Below are 18,921 nucleotides of genomic sequence, written 5' to 3' on the forward strand. Positions count from 1 at the left end.
AGTGATCTTACACTAGACTACACTTTCTACACTAAATATCATTGTTTGTTTCTTTGTCTGTTCCCTGCAAATATGCAAATGATAATCTGCGGCTTGATAGTCCATTGTATTTATTTTGGACCTGGCATTTTGCACCTGGCATACCTGGGACAGCAAATTTACACTGTTGTGTAAGCTGTACACTCACTACTTTACATTGTAGCAAAGTGTCATTTTAAGTGTTGTCACATTAAAAGATGTAATCAAATATTTACAAAAATGTGAGGGGTGTACTCACTTTTGTGAGATACTGTATATATATATATATATATATATATATATATATATATATATATATATATATATTAAATATATTAAATATATATATATATATATATATATATTATATATATATATATTATATATATATATATATATATATATATAAAATTATTCTTGACCTCTTATTCAAATAGCTAAGTACCCCATTATTGAGTGGTTATGTTATCATATTGACCACAAAAAAAGACTATTCATAGTCAGCACTTCATCAATTTGCAGGAATAGTTTTTGGGCACAACAATAGATGCCTTATACCCACCCCCTCCCGCAAAAAAATCTGGGTCTTCCCATAAGTATGTGAATGCTATTGCTGTGACTTTGACTTAATTAAAATAATTACTTATTCAAAAAGAGCGTGTCTAAAGTGTCCGTAGTGTATGAATGGGTGTGTGAGTGTGTATGTGATTGTGCCCTGCAATGGACTGGCACCCTGTCCAGGGTGTACCCCGCCTTGTGCCCCATGCTCCCTGGGATTGGCTCCAGGTTCCCCCGTGACCCTGAAGAAGGAGTAAGCGGTAGAAGATGGATGGATGGATATTCAAAAAGAGTATATTGTATAAAATTAAAACTTTAAGGATTTAGCTTTAAAGAAGTATTTGTTGCAGTGGCCAAATCACCAAATACCCTACATTTCGCTAGAAGATGTAGAATTTGAATTTGCCTAGACTTGTTTTGCTGCCAGAGCTGGAGTACCACAAGGAGCGGGAGAAACGGGAGAACCGCGTGCTTGCAATTTCACTTAAGGCTATTGGTGAGTAACTATTTTTGCTTTGTTTTAATCGCAGCAGCTATCAACTGTATCTGCACACAGTGCAAGAAATCATCGGACCACGACACTAAAACTGAAATTACAGCTTGCCCTAAGTTAATTCAGCGATTCTAATGTTAATAGACTTTTAGCTAGCCAGTGTCTTCAAAATAGACTTTTTTATGTTTTGTTTTACAGTGGCAACTGAATGACGTTAATTGACACTGAACGTGTTTAGCGTCGTCCGAATTTAAAGTTTGCACTGGATTGATTAAGACTTAGCTCGGCAAACAGCTGTGTTTGTTGTGGGCCATTTGACATTCATAGCTAAACCTGTAAGAAATGTAGGTCACTAAATATATTTTGTTTAAATCGATGCATGTTGATGGCATAGAGTTGTTTTTGTGTGAGATTAAAAGTTAATTGTGCCACAGCTAAAGAACATTCTGTGTCCAAGTCTGTAAACATGGGCTGCAAAAGCCATGTTGTAGAAATGCCATAGGAAAAGGCATAGTTAAATAATAAGCTAGTTAATTTAATCAATTTGTATCTGCTGTGTTGATGCTTATGTTTGCACAATTAAACCTGGGCCAGCTTATCCAATGGGCATTATGTGCACGGACCCAGAGGCCCAAGTGAGGGGAAGAAAAAAAATTGTGTTTTCATTTCTTTTCTTTCTTTTTTTTTTTACATTGCCTAAAACAGAGGGCAATGTCTGGTTGGGCCACATGAGATTTAAAAAAGACGTGCACCAGTTAACGTCTACAGTGGCATAGGCCACCGCGGTCAGGCCAGCCTCCACTTTGAAAAGCACGGTCAATCTAGCCGCCGTGTTATTTCATGGTTTGCACATATACTGGCCATTACGGTAATTATGTCTGAGAACTGATCCGCAAACAAGTGATCTGGCGAACGCGGTTTCACATTCATATATTCAGTCAGTCTGTCTGTCAAATTTATCTATCTATCTATCTATCTATCGTTCTATCTATCGTTCTATCTATCTATCTATCGTTCTATCTCTTAATCTATATATCGTTCTATCTATCGTTCTATTGTTCTATCTATCTATCTATCTGTCTATCTGTCTGTCTATCTATCTGTCTATCTATCTATCGTTCTATCTATCGTTCTATTGTTCTATCTATCTATCTATCTATCTATCTATCTATCTATTGTTATATCTATCTGTCTATCGTTATATCTATCTATCGTTCTACCTGTTTATGAAGTTTTGTCTATGAATTCAGATTGATATTCACATTTATACTAAAAGGAAACTCCAAATTACTTCTTTCCACAGACTAGTTTAATTTCATCTCAGAATAATATTACACTTTCTTGTTTATTGTACTGGATATGGTATTGTGTCTTTTATACACATGAACCTGTTTAAGCATATATACACAAAATGATAGATACACAACATGTTAGTTGTGTATATTTTCATATGCATATTATTGTTCTATACTTGAGATTGTCAACTGATATTGTTAAATAAAATAAAAATAAATAAATAAATAAAAGATGAATAAAGAGCCCTTAAAAACTTGTATATGTGTTGTTTTCTGTGTCCCTGTAATAAAAAATAGTTTTTGTCCTTTCAGTTTTCAGTACTATCATTTTGAAGTGAGATTGGTCAATGGAATCGAGGAGTTTTTGGAATCAATTCTTTTTATGGTTGTCTAAATGTATGGACAAAACAGCATATATGTTTTGGAGGGCTTTTATTTTGTAATTCAACATCAGATAGTCCTGAAATGGTGTGAGTGTTAATGACTACGTTTACATGGACAGCAATAATCTAATTATTGACCTTATTCTGAATAAGACAATATTGTGATTAAGCAACATGAGTTGCTTTTAGAATACTCCTTTCATGTACCCGTTTTACATGTTATAGAACATAGAATGATTAACAGCACATGTCATTACATCACCGCGACATGCCGTCCGACATCCCTCCAGGATTTCACGTATCGACATACAGTTGGTCTTCGTTATGGAACCGTATACAGTTCTGGGTGTTTCATTTTTAATTTTACGAAAGCTTCAAGTGCAGTTAATTATTTGTCATGCTATACATGCAAATAGATGACTGCTTGAAGCCGTGGGCTGCGTTTTAAATCACGTACTTACCGTCTATATACAGATAGACGCTCAGATACATGCATCATTAAAACTACATATTTACTCGTGGTTAGATGAGACTAAAATCAAACTGATTGACCATGCAGACCATTGGGAGGTTTGGAGAAAAAAAGGAGACTGCGAACAAGAAAAATAAACACCTAATACCCATTTTATAAAATGTAGTGGTGGATCTTTGGTGAACACAATATTTTTTGCAATGGCCATCACAGTCCCCAGTTTTAATCCTTTTAAAAAATTAAAGAGAGTAGGCCATTTGTGAAAAGTTGTTTAATGAATATAAAAGTTCTCATAATGTTCTGCATGGAGGAAAGACCTGCATAGTCTTCCATGATGGCATACTGCTGGCAGTTGGAGCATTTCAGGTTTATTTAGCTTTATTTATCTGGAAACAATAATGCAACTGAGTGCTGTTTACCTTTAGAAAAGGCAAACTGGGATCTTTCTATGAAGCTTTCTCTCGGCAGCAAAAATACTTTGAACTGTCTTTCATGTTTTTTAATGCTATGTGCTATACTAATCATTAAAAAAAAGTCAGTTCTATAAGAAGTGTTAGCTTTGAACTTGATAATTACAGAAAAGGAGAGTCAAGTAGAGTTAAGTAAAGAAAAGCTGTGGCAGTTCCAGATGTTTCAGGCTCCTCCTATTTGGCTTTTCAAAACATTCCAGATGAAGTGAACACTCAGTGTAAGGACTTTCTCCCTCTCCTTGCACTTATACCACACACACTCACAGGCAGTGGACTAGAACTTTCCCTTCTTGGATCATGATGAGAGTCCTTCATTTCCTTGTTGTTTTATTTGGTGGACTGGCTACAGCACAGCAACAGGCCTTAATGGACTACTTAGAAAGGAGACTGCTTGCGATTGAGGTAAGGCTGAAGTTGCCTGTGCTCCCAGCCATACCAGCACACCCAGAACTCCTTTTTAACTGGAATCAAATGCACATTCAGAGTCATTTCCATTTAGATGGGCATGCATGAGTCTTTGTGACTGCAAACTGAACTTTTGACCACCTCTTTTTATTATTTCACTTATTAAGAGTGTCTTGCAGCGATAACACAAGTATACTTTCCCTGACTGTTGCTCCTCGCAATTAATGGACATTATATTATTGCTCTTTCTTTGCATCTACCTGATTTCATATTCCTCCTCTTCCTTTCTCTGCTCTTCCCCAAGTTACCATGTCTTTCCATTCTGACTCACAATTTCCTTCTGTCTCTTGGATGTTCTAAAATAGGTTGTCTTTATACTCACCCCCTTTTTACAGCGGTGCTTGAAAGTTTGTGAACCCTTTAGAATTTTCTATATATCTGCATAAATATGACCTAAAACATCATCAGATTTTCACACGAGTCCTAAAAGGAGATACAGAGAACCCGATTATACTAATGAGACAAAAATATTATACTTGGTCATTTATTTTTTGAAGAAAATGAACCAAAATTACATATCTGTGAGTGGCAATAGTATATGAGCCTTTGTTTTCAGTATCTGGTGTGACCCCCTTGTGCCACAATAACTGCAGCTAAATGTTTCCAGTAACTGTTGATAAGTCCTGTATATTGGCTTGGAGGAATTTTAGCCAGTTCCTCAGTACAGAACAACTTCAACTCTGGGATGTTGGTGCATTTACTCACATGAACTGCTTGCTTTGGGTCCTTCCACAACATTTCTATTGGATACAGGTCAGGACTTTGACTTGGCCATTCTTTGATAGAACGACTTATGTACATGTCTTGCTGCGTGACCCACTTTCTCTTGAGATTCAGTTCATGGACAGATGTCCTGACATTTTTGTTTATAATTCACTGGTATAAATCAGAATTCATTGTTCCATCAGTGATGGTAAGCCATCTTGGCCCTGATGCAGCAAAACAGTCCCAAAGCATGATACTACCACCATCATGTTTCACAGATGGGATAATGTTCTTATGCTGGAATGCAGTATTTTCCTTTCTCCAAACATAACGCTTCTCATTTAAACCAAAAATTCTATTTTGGTCTCATCCATCCACAAAACATTTTTCCAATAGCCTTCTGGCTCGTCCACGTGATTGTTAGCAAACTGCAAATGAGCAGGAATGTTCTTTTTGGAGAACAGTGGCTTTCTCCTAGCAACCCTGTCATGCACACCATTGTTGTTCAGTGTTCTCCTGATGGTAGACTCATGAATATTAACATTAGCCAATGTGAGAGTGGCCTTAGCTGCTTAGAAGTTACCATAGGGTCCTTGTGACATTGTGGACTATTTACACGTCTTGCTGTTGGAGTGATCTTTGTTAGTCGATCACTCCTGGGGAGGGTAACAATGGTCTGTGATTTCCTCTATTTCTACACACGTCTGTCTGACTATGGATTGGTGGAGTCCAAATGCTATAGAGATGATTTTGTAACCTTTTCCAGCCTGATGAGCTTCAACAACTCTTTTTCTGAGGTCCTCAGAAATCTCCTTTGTTTGTACCAAGATACACTTCCACAAACGTGTTGTGAAAATCAGACTTTGATAGATCCCTATTATCTAAATAACACAGGGTGCTCACTCACACTTGGTTGTCATTGATTGAAAACACCCAACTCTAATTTCACCTTCAAATAAACTGCTAATCCTAGAAATTCACATACTTGGTTCATACTTTTGCCACTCACAGATATGTAATATGCAATCCTTTTCCTTAATGAATAAATGACCAAGTATAATATATTTGTCTCATTCTTTAAATTGGGTTCTCTTCATCTACTTTTAGGATTTGTGTGAAAATCTGATAATATTTAGTGCATATTTATGCAGATATATAGAAATTTCTAAAGGGTTCACAAACTTTCAAACACCACTGTTTGCTCACTCTGCATTTATGCTCCAGAAATTCCCCTAGTGACTCACAGATTAAATAAATAGCTTGTTTAGCAAAAGGATATGATGAGGTGAAAAAAGCTAATCTTAAAGGTATGAAGCAGTATGAGTATCTACAGATGTTATGAGAATATCTGCAGACGCTATAAGCATAATGTACAAAATCAATAAGCAAATATAAAAGTCCACATTCTGCTCTAAGTACTGAATACTATCTATTACTATAGCAGAAGCTGTATCATGGCTTGTTCTCAAAAGGCAGTTGATTTTGATTATTTGAGCTTGCTTATAAAGCAGGTAAAATATCTCTAAGCTAAGTTAAAATTTGTGACTCCTCACCTTTTTTTTACTGCAAGGATCGTATCTCCTTGTGGCATGAGCAGACAAGCCGCTACACTTCAGAGCTGCGGGAGCTCAAGCAGCAGATTGTGGCTCAGCTTGAGGGCCTAGACAAAAACAAGGAGGCACTGCGTAGTGAACTGGATGCGGTGGGTGTCCGTGTTGACCGGGTGGAACGTGAGATGGATTATCTTGAGACACAGAACGGAGCACAACCCTGCGTAGATGTGGATGACAAGCTGGTGGAGCAGCAGGTGACTGTGGCCAGGGAGAAGAACAAGTCCAAATATGCCAAGCTTACAGGTATAGCTCCCATGTTCCATGAAAACATTTATTTTAATTACACTTGGGCATACAGCTGAAAAACTAGGAGTATGCTATACAAAATACAAAATGGACTGTAGTAGCTTGGAAGAATTGTGTTGGTTAGAGGAAAATTGATATGGGGTGGGCGATATGGCCTTCTAATAAAATCATGTTTTCTCAAATGATATTGTGATAGATATTTGCTAATGATATAAACAGGCTCTCAAAATAGTTAAGTTCATTTGAAAACAGTTTATTAGGGCCCAACCAATAATGGTACGAAGCCCTATTGGATCTGCTCCATTTATTATTAGGGCCCAAGCACTGATGGTGCGAGGCCCTATTGGATCTGCTCCACTTATTAGGGCCTGCACCGGAGGTGGTAAAGCCCTATTGTTTTTGGAATGTTTTTTTCACAATTATTAGGGCCCGAACACCAATGGTGTGAGGCCCTATTGGATCTGCTCTGTTCATTCTTCTTCTTCTTCTTCTTCTTCTTCTTCTTTTACCATTTTTGAAGGCCTAAATATACCAAAATATACTCATGAAACTTTGCACACATGTCAGAACTGGTCAAAATTTGCATTTGATAAGAGTTCCAGAAGTGAGTGTGGCAAAATGGCATGATAGCGCCACCTACCAATTTCAACAATGTGGGCCTCCCGCTACATTTCACCTACATGTACAAAATTGGGTACACATGTGTAACATACCAATACATACAAAAAAGTCTCTTGAACCCATGCCCTAAACTCAACAGGACATTTGCCATGAAGCAGGAAGTTGTTATAAATCAAAAATGTCCAATCTTCTCCAAACTATACATGTTTGATGAAAGTCCCAGCCTAAAGACATCTACATGCCAAAATTCTGTTATAGTCCAAGCACGACCTACTGGCAACAGCCATTTCCAGGCCAACAGCCATTTCCAGGCCTTGTATTTTAACAAACTCCTCCTAGAGATTTAATCAGATCAACATCATATTTGGTGAGTCTAACGCATTAGCGATGTTAAATTGTGAAGCTTTTGAGTTTTCGTTGAAGGGTGTATCTGTGGCAGCCTGACAAATGTCAATATGAAACAAATTATATTTTTGAGGGTAAACATGCTCGAAAACGCATGAAACTTTGCACACACCTCAAAAGTGTCTGCCTTTTACAGCTGATACAGGTTTTAGAATTAAGAGTGGAAAAATGGCTCAATAGCGTAATCTACAAAATTTCAACGAAGCAGCCCTCGCACTGTGTTTCACCTACATATAAAAAAACGATATGTATATGTAACATGTTAGTCTCTTAGAGCCTTATCCTTAACCCAACAGGAAGTCAACCATTTTGATATTTCTCTGCAATTCTTGCTCAGATTTTGCCATTTCCAGGCCTTGTACTTTAACGAACTCCTCCTAGAGATTTCAACCGATCAACATAATATTCAGTCAGTCTAATCTAAAGGCCTTGTGGATGCTAAATTACAAAGCTTTTGAGTTTTCTCTGCATGGCCATGGCAGTCTGACAAAGTTCGATGTTTTGCCATGAAACAGGAAGTTGTTTTAACTCATACATACAATGTTCAAGCTCTACCAAACTTCACATGTTTGATAGGAATCCTGACCTGAATACTTTCCAATATTCACTTACAGTCATAGCGCCACCTACTGCTAACAGGAAATTACATGTTTTACATCGTGATACACTCCTAACAACATATAAGTGCTAAAAAGTATGGAATGGCGTTCCCCTGGCAGAGCATCCCCAACGTGCACCAGGGTGTGAGGGCTCGTTCATCGCTGCTTGCAACGTTAATGATTACTATTATTTTTATGGCCTGAGCACCAGAGTTGCTAAAGCCCTAATGTTTTTACAATGTAGTTTCACAATTATTATTATTATATTATTAGGGCCCAAGCAGCGACACACTAAAACATATGACAAATTTTACATATTGTAAATATTAAAACCCTATTGTAATTGTAAGGATTATTATTATTATTATTATTATTATTATTATTATTATTATTAGGGGTTCAAGCATGAACGGCTGAAACCCTACTGTAATTGTAAGGATCTTTATAATTTTATTTATTTATTTATTTATTATTATTATTCTGCCCTAAAACTGATCTTGAAGACCAAACCGTATGGCATAGAGAGCTGAAACTTTGAGGGAAGGTAGTACCACACAGTACTACAGTGTCACAAAGGTTCGGCCCGATCAGCCAGATGGTGGCGCAATAGTGAGCATGTTTAGAAAAATGGCCATAACTTTTGAAACTTTTGTCATTCAACTGTCTTATATCTATGGGATTTTTGGGACCAGACAAACAAAATGTATATCTCCAATTTCATTTCCGCCTATAAAAAGCTTCTGCCATCTTGGATTCTTTGTAAAACCTACTTTCGCAACTAGTCCTAGGTTTTTTTTCTGATCGAGACTAAACCAGTGCCAAATGATTCTACAAGACCCATTATCAAAAATTATCAAAAAAGTTTGAACTTTCAACTTGAGGTAGCTACTGTATGCAAAAACAGGAAGTAGGTGTTGCCACATTAACGTAAATGGCTATAACTCTTGAACGAAATGAGATATCTTCACCAAATTTGGCATGCTTATGTGTGAGGACAATCTATGGTCGGCCAGAAAAGTTGCCACAGTTTTGCCACATGGTGGCACTATAATACCATTATATTACCACAATACCATATTTTTAAATTGGCTGTAACTATAGAACTGTTAATCCGATTCACTTTAAAATTTGCATACAGTGTCTTTCCCTCAGTTGCCATCAATGTCTATGAGCACATTCACGTATGTTGAAAAACATGGCCGCCATTGGCCAATCAAATTTCAGTAGCTATTAAACAAGGTTACCAATGGCCGATCAGAACGAAACTTGGTGGACCTATTTGACTCTTGGTCTAAGAGGTTTCTCCAAAGTGTTTTAAAAATTGGCTACTAGATGGTGCTATCACAATGTTTGTTGGTGTTAACATTTGTATATAATGTAGTGTTTTAAACAAACAGAACTACAATATATCAAATTATAAGTCTTCGAATTCTAAACATATTTGCCTCAAGAATCATTGGTGTCTGTCAAACCGTTCAGTAAATATTTCAGATAATGTTAAAAACCTACTTTTGCGAACTAGTCATAGGTTTTTCGTTCAAGTGAAATAAAACTATTGCAGGACAATACTTTGGACTTCTTGGATCAATAGTTGAACTTTTGATTCAACTTTTTTGATTGAAATGTTGAACTTTTGATTTACCCTTGCAAGGGCACATCAAAAGATTTGAAGTGGGCATGGCCACTTTTACTTAAATGGCTATAAAGGAATTATATATTTTCACTAAACATGGGGTACATATATATATATATATATATATATATATATATATATATATATATATATATATATATATATATATATATATATATATATATATACAGTATCTCACAAAAGTGAGTACACCCCTCACACTTTTGTAAATATTTGATTATATCTTTTCATGTAACAACACTGAAGAAATGACACTTTGCTACAATGTAAAGTAGTGAGTGTACAGCTTGTGTAACAGTGTAAATTTGCTGTCCCCTCAAAATAACTCAACACACAGCCATTAATGTCTAAACCACTGGCAACAAAAGTGAGTACACCCCTAAGTGAAAATGTCCAAATTGGGCCCAAAGTGTCAATATTTTGTGTAGCTACCATTATTTTCCAGCACTGCCTTAACCCTCTTGGGCATGGAATTCACCAGAGCTTCACATTTTGCCACTGGAGTCCTCTTCCACTCCATGACGACATCATGGAGCTGGTGGATTTTAGAGACCTTGTGCTCCTCCACCTTCCATTTGAGGATGCCCCACAGATGCTCAATAAGATTTAGTCCATCACCTTCACCCTCAGCTTCTTTAGCAAGGCAGTGGTCGTCTTGGAGGTGTGTTTGGGGTCGTTATCATGCTGGAATACTGCATACGGATCATGCTCTGCTTCAGTATGTCACAGTACATGTTGGCATTCATGGTTCCCTCAATGAACTGTAGCTCCCCATTGCCGGCAGCACTCATGCAGCCCCAGACCATGACACTGCCACCACCATGCTTGACTGTAGGCAAGACACATTTGTCTTTGTACTCCTCACCTGGTTGCCGCCACACACGCTTGACACCATCGGAACCAAATAAGTTTATCTTGCTCTCATCAGACCACAGGACATGGTTCCAGTAATCCATGTCCTTAGTCTGCTTGTCTTCAGCAAACTGTTTGTGGGCTTTCTTGTGCATCGTCTTTAGAAGAGGCTTCCTTCTGGGACGACAGCCATGCAGACCAATTTGATGCAGTGTGCGGCATATGGTCTGAGCACTGACAGGCTGACCCCCCACCCCCTCAACCTCTGCAGCAATGCTGGAGGCACTAATACGTTTATTTCCCAAAAGACAACCTCTGGATATGACGCTGAGCATGTGCACTCAACTTCTTTGGTCGACCATGGCGAGACCTGTTCTGAGTGGAACCTGTCCTGTTAAACCGCTGTATGGTCTTGGCCATCGTGCTGCAGCTCAGTGTCAGGGTCTTGGCAATCTTCTTATAGCCTAGGCCATCTTTATGTAGAGCAACAATTCTTTTTTTCAGATCCTCAGAGAGTTCTTTGCCATGAGGTGCCATGGTGAACTTCAAGTGACCAGTATGAGGGAGTGTGAGAGCGATGACACCAAATTTAACACACCTGCTCCCCATTCACACCTGAGACCTTATAACACTAGCAAGTCACATGATACCGGGGAGGGAAAATGGCCAATTGGGCTCAATTTGGACATTTTCACTTAGGGGTGTACTCACTTTTGTTGCCAGCGGTTTAGACATTAATGGCTGTGTGTTGAGTTATTTTGAGGGGACAGCAAATTTACACTGTTACACAAGCTGTACACTCACTACTTTACATTGTAGCAAAGTGTCATTTCTTCAGTGTTGTCACATGAAAAGTTATAATCAAATATTTACAAAAATGTGAGGGGTGTACTCACTTTTGTGAGATACTATATATATATATATATATATATATATATATATATATATATATATATATATATAGTCTCAATTTGAAGATAGATGCAAAAATATTTGAGTGTGACCAGTTGGTGGCGCTATAGTAGAACAAAACATGAAATTTGCAGTAAATGTGGAACCACTGGTCCAATAGGCTTGATAAATAAATCTTGCAAGAATTGTCCTTGTCCAAGGTCTTATTAGGGGACAAGCCAAGAATGGGCAATGGCCCCTATTGTTTTCGCTAGTTTTCCTATTATTATTATTCTGCCGCCATGGAAATCTAGGGCAGCACATAAAACCGTATGGTAAAACATTGTGAAATTTTGCACACAGGACACTCTGACTTGTTATCACAGCCAGTTTGAAGTATCTATCTCAAAAGCTCTAGCGCCACCAACAGGACAAAATGTCACTCAAGTTTATGCTAATAACTATTGAACTGTAAGGGCAAGAAACAAAGTTCCTTTTGTCTCTGATTCCTTGGCTCATTCCGAGTCGATTGCATACTTCAATTTCCACTATTTTGAATTTTCTGAAAAACCTAATTTTTGAACTCCTCCTAGACCATTAGTCCGATTTTCACCAAAATAGAATGGCATGATCTTCAGACAATGCTAACAAAAGTTTATGTAATTCAATTTGATTAGTCCAACTGTTTTTGAATAATGCACAAATGAATTAGATGACAAGCACACCAAAATGGACATGTGGGTATCTTTGTAACACTTTAGCGTATTCATACCAAACTTATTGATTGTCATAGCCATCATGACTTGGAAGTGCCACCTCAGTTTCACAACAGTACCACCTAGTGGTCACGAGATATGAAAAAAGCACATTTTTGCTTATAACCTCTGATTGCTTTTTGTCGTAAAATCTTGAATCTGGTCTCATTAGATTCTCTGCGGCATACTGAGTTGAATGATTTGACATTTTCTTAGGTCAGCCATTTTGTGTCTGCAATTTTGAATTAGACTTGGATTAATTAGTTCGAATTAAACTGCTGTATTTTATGAACACCTTGGTGTATCATTACAAAAATTGGTATGTCATCTGCACCATACCCTGAATGTACTCACAAAGTTTCAGTACAACCCCACCTTGTGGTCAAAAATTATAATGTAATATCAATAAATGCTAATAGCTTTTGATTACTTTTGCCTATAGCCATGCTACTGGTCTTGACAGAATCCTTGGGTAATGCCAACAACAGTCTTACAAATTATGTTATCTACAGGCGAAATTACTGTCCGCCACTTTGAAATTTCTAAAAAAAAAAAAAACCCTTCTTTTTCTAACTCCTTCTATACCCTTTGTCCGATTGTCACCAACATCGAATGAGATCATCGTCAGACTATTCCAACCAAAACTTAACTTGGAAATCAAGTTGATTGGTCAAACTGTTCTCGAATATCTCACAACTGAATTATATGACAAGCATGCCAAAATGGGCGGAAGGCTATATCTCTGCAATTCTTGGGAGTATTGAGACAAAACATGGTAGTTGTCATCAACATTATGACCTGAGGGTACTTGTACAGTTTTGGTCCACCTACTGGTCCTACTTTTTCAAACTCTTCCTAGACCATACATCTGATTTTCACCACATTTGGCTTAGATCATCATTACACCATGCTGGCAAAAATTTAAGGAATTCATGATGATAAATCAATCAGTTCTCATTTAACACTTTTTTTTTAAACACAAATTTGACTGTGAGCATAGCCATCATGTTATGAGCCAACCAGATTAGTTTCGCCACAGTGTCACCTAGTGGTGCTGAATACTGGAAAATTGCTATTTTTGCTCATGACTCCTCTATAGTTTGGATTTTTTGGGACATACAGAATACAATGATGTAAAAATTTTCTGGGGTTGACAATTTTGGGTGTTTACCATTGTGAATTTGTAAAATGCATCATTTTACAAAAGTACTGGCTTATCGTTATGAAAATGGTCATTAGCATCATGTCCTGAAGGTACCCGAGAACTTTGGGGCCGGTGCAACCTAGTAGTCAAAACATATGACAAAATTCACAAATATGGTTTGAGTCATGTCAAACACCTACTTTTTCAAACTCCTCCTAAACCTCCTAGACAGAATTTTCAACAAATTCACTAACAGTCATTGTGTGATGATTCAACAAATTTTATGGTGAGCTAATTCACCAGCCACTCATTATTAACCCTTTTGAGACAACAATTTGATGGGGTAGTGGTTAGAAATATCCAAAAAACAAACAAAGAAAAACATACTGGGGGATCGTGTGATCAAAGGACCATGCTCTGAAGGTACCCTAAGAGTTTGGTGACAACCCTACCCACTGTATGTGGGGCGGCTGTGGCTCAGGTGGTAGAGCGGGTTTTGTTATTATTGTTATTATTTTTACTACACCTATCAGCATCAAATTGAAATCTGCACATTATTTGCAGACTATGTCTGAAAAAAATAAGCAAACAGATTTTTGCTATTCAAAAATGTTTTACAGTACTTCACAAACACATTTGAATGTGGGAAAACCAAAGAGGAAGTAAGGTTGTTGGATTTGCTTAGTAAAAATAAAATTACTTTGTGATCTTAGGACCTTGCCCTAATGGTTCTTGTTAATTTTTTATACTCCCTAGCTATAAACAATTACTATGTGTATAGTTGCATTAAATATTTCACCATTTAATATGTCAAATATAACAATCTACAATGACTTACATAGATTTTGTGCTATAAGTGCTCAGACATATAGTGTCGCAAATATTCAGTGCCTATGTTAATACTATAGTAAATATACTGTCAGTGGATGTTTTCACCTACAATTATGAACATATCACGAACATGTAGACATATTTAGACATGTGTTGCACATATTTGGATATATTTGAACATTTAGACAAGTTAAGATACATACTGTACATATTTAGACAAATTAAATATGTCTGATTAATTTAAACATATTTAGACACGTATTGCACATTTTTAGATATTTAATAGTGTACTCATACAAAGCTATTAAAGTTTAATGTTGCTCATTGTTACACCTGTGAAACAATAATTGCATTATAAAAACTATATGTTTGCACAACTACAAGAGTAGTTGTGTTTGCACAACTACAACTACAATCTTCTACATCTTTTATGTAAACATGATCTATCAATGGGGCGCACGGTGGCTTAGTGGTTAGCACATTCGCCGCACGGTCGGGGGTTCGATTCCCACCATCTGCCCTATGTGTGTGGAGTTTGCATGTTCTCCCCGTGCTGTGGGGTTCCTCCGGGTACTCCGGTTTCCTCCCCCAGTCCAAAGACATGCATGGTAGGCTGATTGGCATGTCCAAAGTGTCCGTAGTATATGAATGGGTGTGTGAGTGTGTATGTGATTGTGCCCTGCGATGGATTGGCACCTTGTCCAGGGTGTACCCTGCCTTGTGCCTCATGCTCCCTGGGATAGGCTCCAGGTTTCCCCATGGCCCTGAAAAGGATAAAGCGGTATAGAAGATGAATGGATGGATGGATGGATGATCTATCAATGTACCTCTTTCAGTTGTTGGATTTTTCACATGTTGACTGTAACCATATTGTTCCATTAATTTCACAATGGTACACGAAGTCAAGATGTCTTCATTAAAATTCTCCTATGATGATTTTCTTTCCTGGATGCTTGTCTAGCTCTTCAATTACATGTAAGAGCTTCTCTGGAAATGAATGAATTGGGCCTGCACAAGCAGTGTGCAGCAGTCAAATTGACATGCAGAATTTCAAAGTATAAAAACTATAAGTTATAGAGTTTTGGAATAAAGATATTGGACTCAGTTTTCTTAGAACAATATATTCCAACTTCACCTCCTCTCTGGTGTTTGAATTCAGTAAAAAGTGGATTGTTCTTTTTATAACAGTGAGCTCTTGGGTTGTGTTTGAACACAAATCCTGGTATTTGTGGATCTTTGTCATCAAAAGTTAGCCATGTTTCCGCATTCATTAGAACTCTGGGCCAGAACATCTTCAAAGTGAGCTTTTTGACTTTGTGCATTATGAAGTGCAATTGTCAATGTTCCAGGAAATGTAGGGAAAGTGCACTTTTCCAAAGTGTATTTTGACACATCTTTCATAGCCAACTCAATTTTGTCATTACAAAATATAAGTCCTTAAAGTCCTCAATTTTTAATCCATCAATAGATCTGACATGGCTTAATGCAACATATGCTTGCCCTGCTGTGAAGATTTTCTTAAGTGATACAACAGCTTTATCTACTGTGAGTCCTTGCACTTTGTGAACTGTGCATGTTCATGCCAATCTCAGTGGAAACTGACGTCTTATGCCACTGTCATTTGTAACTTGGTCTTCTTGTTCTTCAATTTCTGTTGAATATTGGGAAAATCTCTGACGTGTTCTTGAACTCTGAACTTTACCAACATTTGGATTATCAAACTCCACATGTATAGCTGATGGGTAATTATCCTAATTTTTTAACCTTCATTTATTTGGACAACTGTACGAAAATCTGCATTGACAAGAACGTCAACAACATCATCTTTTACATAACCCTTGCTCCAATACCCACAGAAACACATTTAGATAAACATGAGTTGAACACTTTAGTGTGAAATCCAACATTACGATGCATTCTTCCAGTTTTTGTATTTCTTACATAATCTTGAGCATGTATACGTATACTGATGCATTCATGTAGTCTTTCAATGTTGTATTTGTAGGAAATATGTGAAGGTCATTACAATTCTCCCATATTTCACATTTTTTCAACATGACAATATCAGCAGTGGTAGGACATTTTTCTTATGTACTCTCAGACAGTTTAATATTTCTGCAAATATTGGATCTTGTTGTCTAACAACTCTAGTTAATTTAGCAAGTTCAAAGTTATTCTCCCCATTGGTTCACTCCTTTTCTATCAGCATAAAGAGCAGTTCCTTTCACAGGTGGTAACTGATCGAAATCACCCACTGCAACTATGCTCACTTTTCCAAAGAGAGAGTAATCACCAGTTTGTTTTATTTGTCAAATTGTAAATGTATTATGAATAGTTGCAGCACCAATATTATATGCGGCCACTCCTGTTGAAGCTGTCAAAAGCACCATAATGTCATCAGGACTCTCACACAGCTGAGATAATAGTCTGGAGGATTCATAGTATATTGCTTGGATTAAATGACTTTTTCCTGTGACTGCTCCACCAGTAACAAATAATCAAAATGGTTCAGGGTTTTGTCCATGTACTTTCTGTAGACTCCACTCCGGGATTTTATAGAACACTGCAGTTCCTCTTTTAACGACCTTATTAAATTCAATGCATCATCTCTAGGCATTGCCATATGTTTTGTTTCAATAGTACAAGTAGTTTGAGAGTTTCCTGTAAGATCTGGAATAAGCCCTTGATTGTCATCTTCATCAGGCAATACTTTATCCTTCATCAGTTCTATACATTCATGACATTGTCTTTCTGTTTCAGGACATATTAGACCCCAGGCCTCTTCTAAATCAATATCCTGCTCCAAAAGCTGTTTAGCTCGATCTATTGTATCACTTTCCTTTTTAAACTGCGCTCTGTTGCCATCAACAATTGATTTCCCTTTTTGCACTTCCTGACCACATTTTATGAGACCACTGTTGTAGAACTCCTCATGTGTCATAATTGCTAGGCTTCAGTTGACATTCATTCTAATGTGGTAAAAAAAAAAAAAAAATCTGCAGTAATGAATGTTAATATTTTTCTGGATCTTTTGTGGGCGAAAATCTCGGATACCTCACTACTGCAGGTTCAGTTTGTGTACTTTGTTTTACATAGTCACAGTTGTTATTGAGTTTATTTACTTTTTCTGCTGATTTTGATGTTTCTGCTGAAGAAATCTCTGATTTTGTCAGAATTCAGTACTCAAAAAAACTGGTCTGTTCTTGTACCTGTCAACAATACTTGTCATCCAAAAGCTGCTTTCATCATCTGACCTTTTCCAGTTTGTTTTGAAGCACATGCAAAGGCAAACTCATCTTTACAGGATTTTGTCGTATTGGAATAAATGATACTTTATGGGAACATTCCTTCAAATGCATTCCTGTTTAGCTGGAGACATAATTACATCTTTCAGAAAACAATGCCATCTTTCAGACTACACTTTTCAGACCAGTCAGTGTCATCAACATTTATTTGTTTCCCCTCTTGCTTAATAATGGTGTTTATCATTTAAGGCCATCTGAGATCAGCAGAATTAAAAGATTCAAAGAAAGTTGGTATGCTTTGTTGTCTAATCAGGGCAAACAGATCTTTTAGTGTAGATAACCAGTAGGGATGAGTTCCTCTCACTGCTCTTAAGAACTTATATCCATCATAATTCAATATTCTTTGCAGTGAAACAGAGTTTGTTAGCATATCTGGTGTTACCACTGATAAGACATTTTTTTCTCAGAACCTTTGAGCAACGCAACTGAGACATTACACAATTTGATCAACTATATTGTGCATACAAAATGAAGTCTGTGCTCTGTGCAAAAAGACCCTCTGCATTTAGTATTCATGCATACAGGTATCGTGACAATGTGATTTTTTTCATGAAATGTTGGGCCACCGGTAGGATAGAGAACAGGGAAGCACTTTGCCTCATGGTTTTATCTGATAACAACCTAACAGGTCTGTTACCTTCACCTGGTGCTACATTTACTACATCATGAAAATGTTGATCAATTATTGATGAAGATCAACAGGTTGTAGTGACATGTCTGAAAAAAGACCACTTTTCTCTTTAATAAATGATGTGTCTTCATCTGGGTGATCTTCAGTTCCTTCCTCATCTTCACTCTTATCTGCTTCATCATGTTCCTCCATTTCATAATCAGCAACATCATTCTCTACATCATCAGTTGCATTCAATGAGTTTACCCACTGCTCATTGAACTGCACATCATTATATCACTTATTGTGTCTCACCAAATAAGACAGTGTATTTCTGACACGATCAGTATGGACATATTTATATTCATAATGGCCTTTATATGTTAATGTCCATTTCAGTTTTATTCTTATCATGTGGTCATCACATTCATTACATGGAAGAATATTTCAGACAACTGTGGTATTAATAGGAGCACACACTATAGGTCCATGGCAGCCTTTATGTTTATCATGGGGAAGACAAAGCAACTTCATGA

The 18,921-nt window shown here is 37.1% G+C and overlaps 1 protein-coding gene across 1 annotated transcript in view; it reads left to right on the plus strand.

Moving 5' to 3' along the window:
* The first annotated feature begins 3,872 nt into the window (after window positions 1-3,872).
* Window positions 3,873-18,921, plus strand: part of olfml3b (olfactomedin-like 3b) — a 31,296-nt gene continuing 16,247 nt past the window's right edge. Inside the window, exons 1-2 of the mRNA XM_053653569.1 lie at window positions 3,873-4,091; window positions 6,430-6,715. Of these exons, the coding sequence (XP_053509544.1) occupies window positions 3,987-4,091; window positions 6,430-6,715 (391 nt within the window). The 5' untranslated portion in view covers window positions 3,873-3,986. The remainder of the gene's footprint in view (window positions 4,092-6,429; window positions 6,716-18,921) is intronic.

This window comes from Ictalurus furcatus, chromosome 21 (genome assembly GCF_023375685.1).
Source record: "Ictalurus furcatus strain D&B chromosome 21, Billie_1.0, whole genome shotgun sequence".
NCBI lineage: Eukaryota > Metazoa > Chordata > Actinopteri > Siluriformes > Ictaluridae > Ictalurus > Ictalurus furcatus.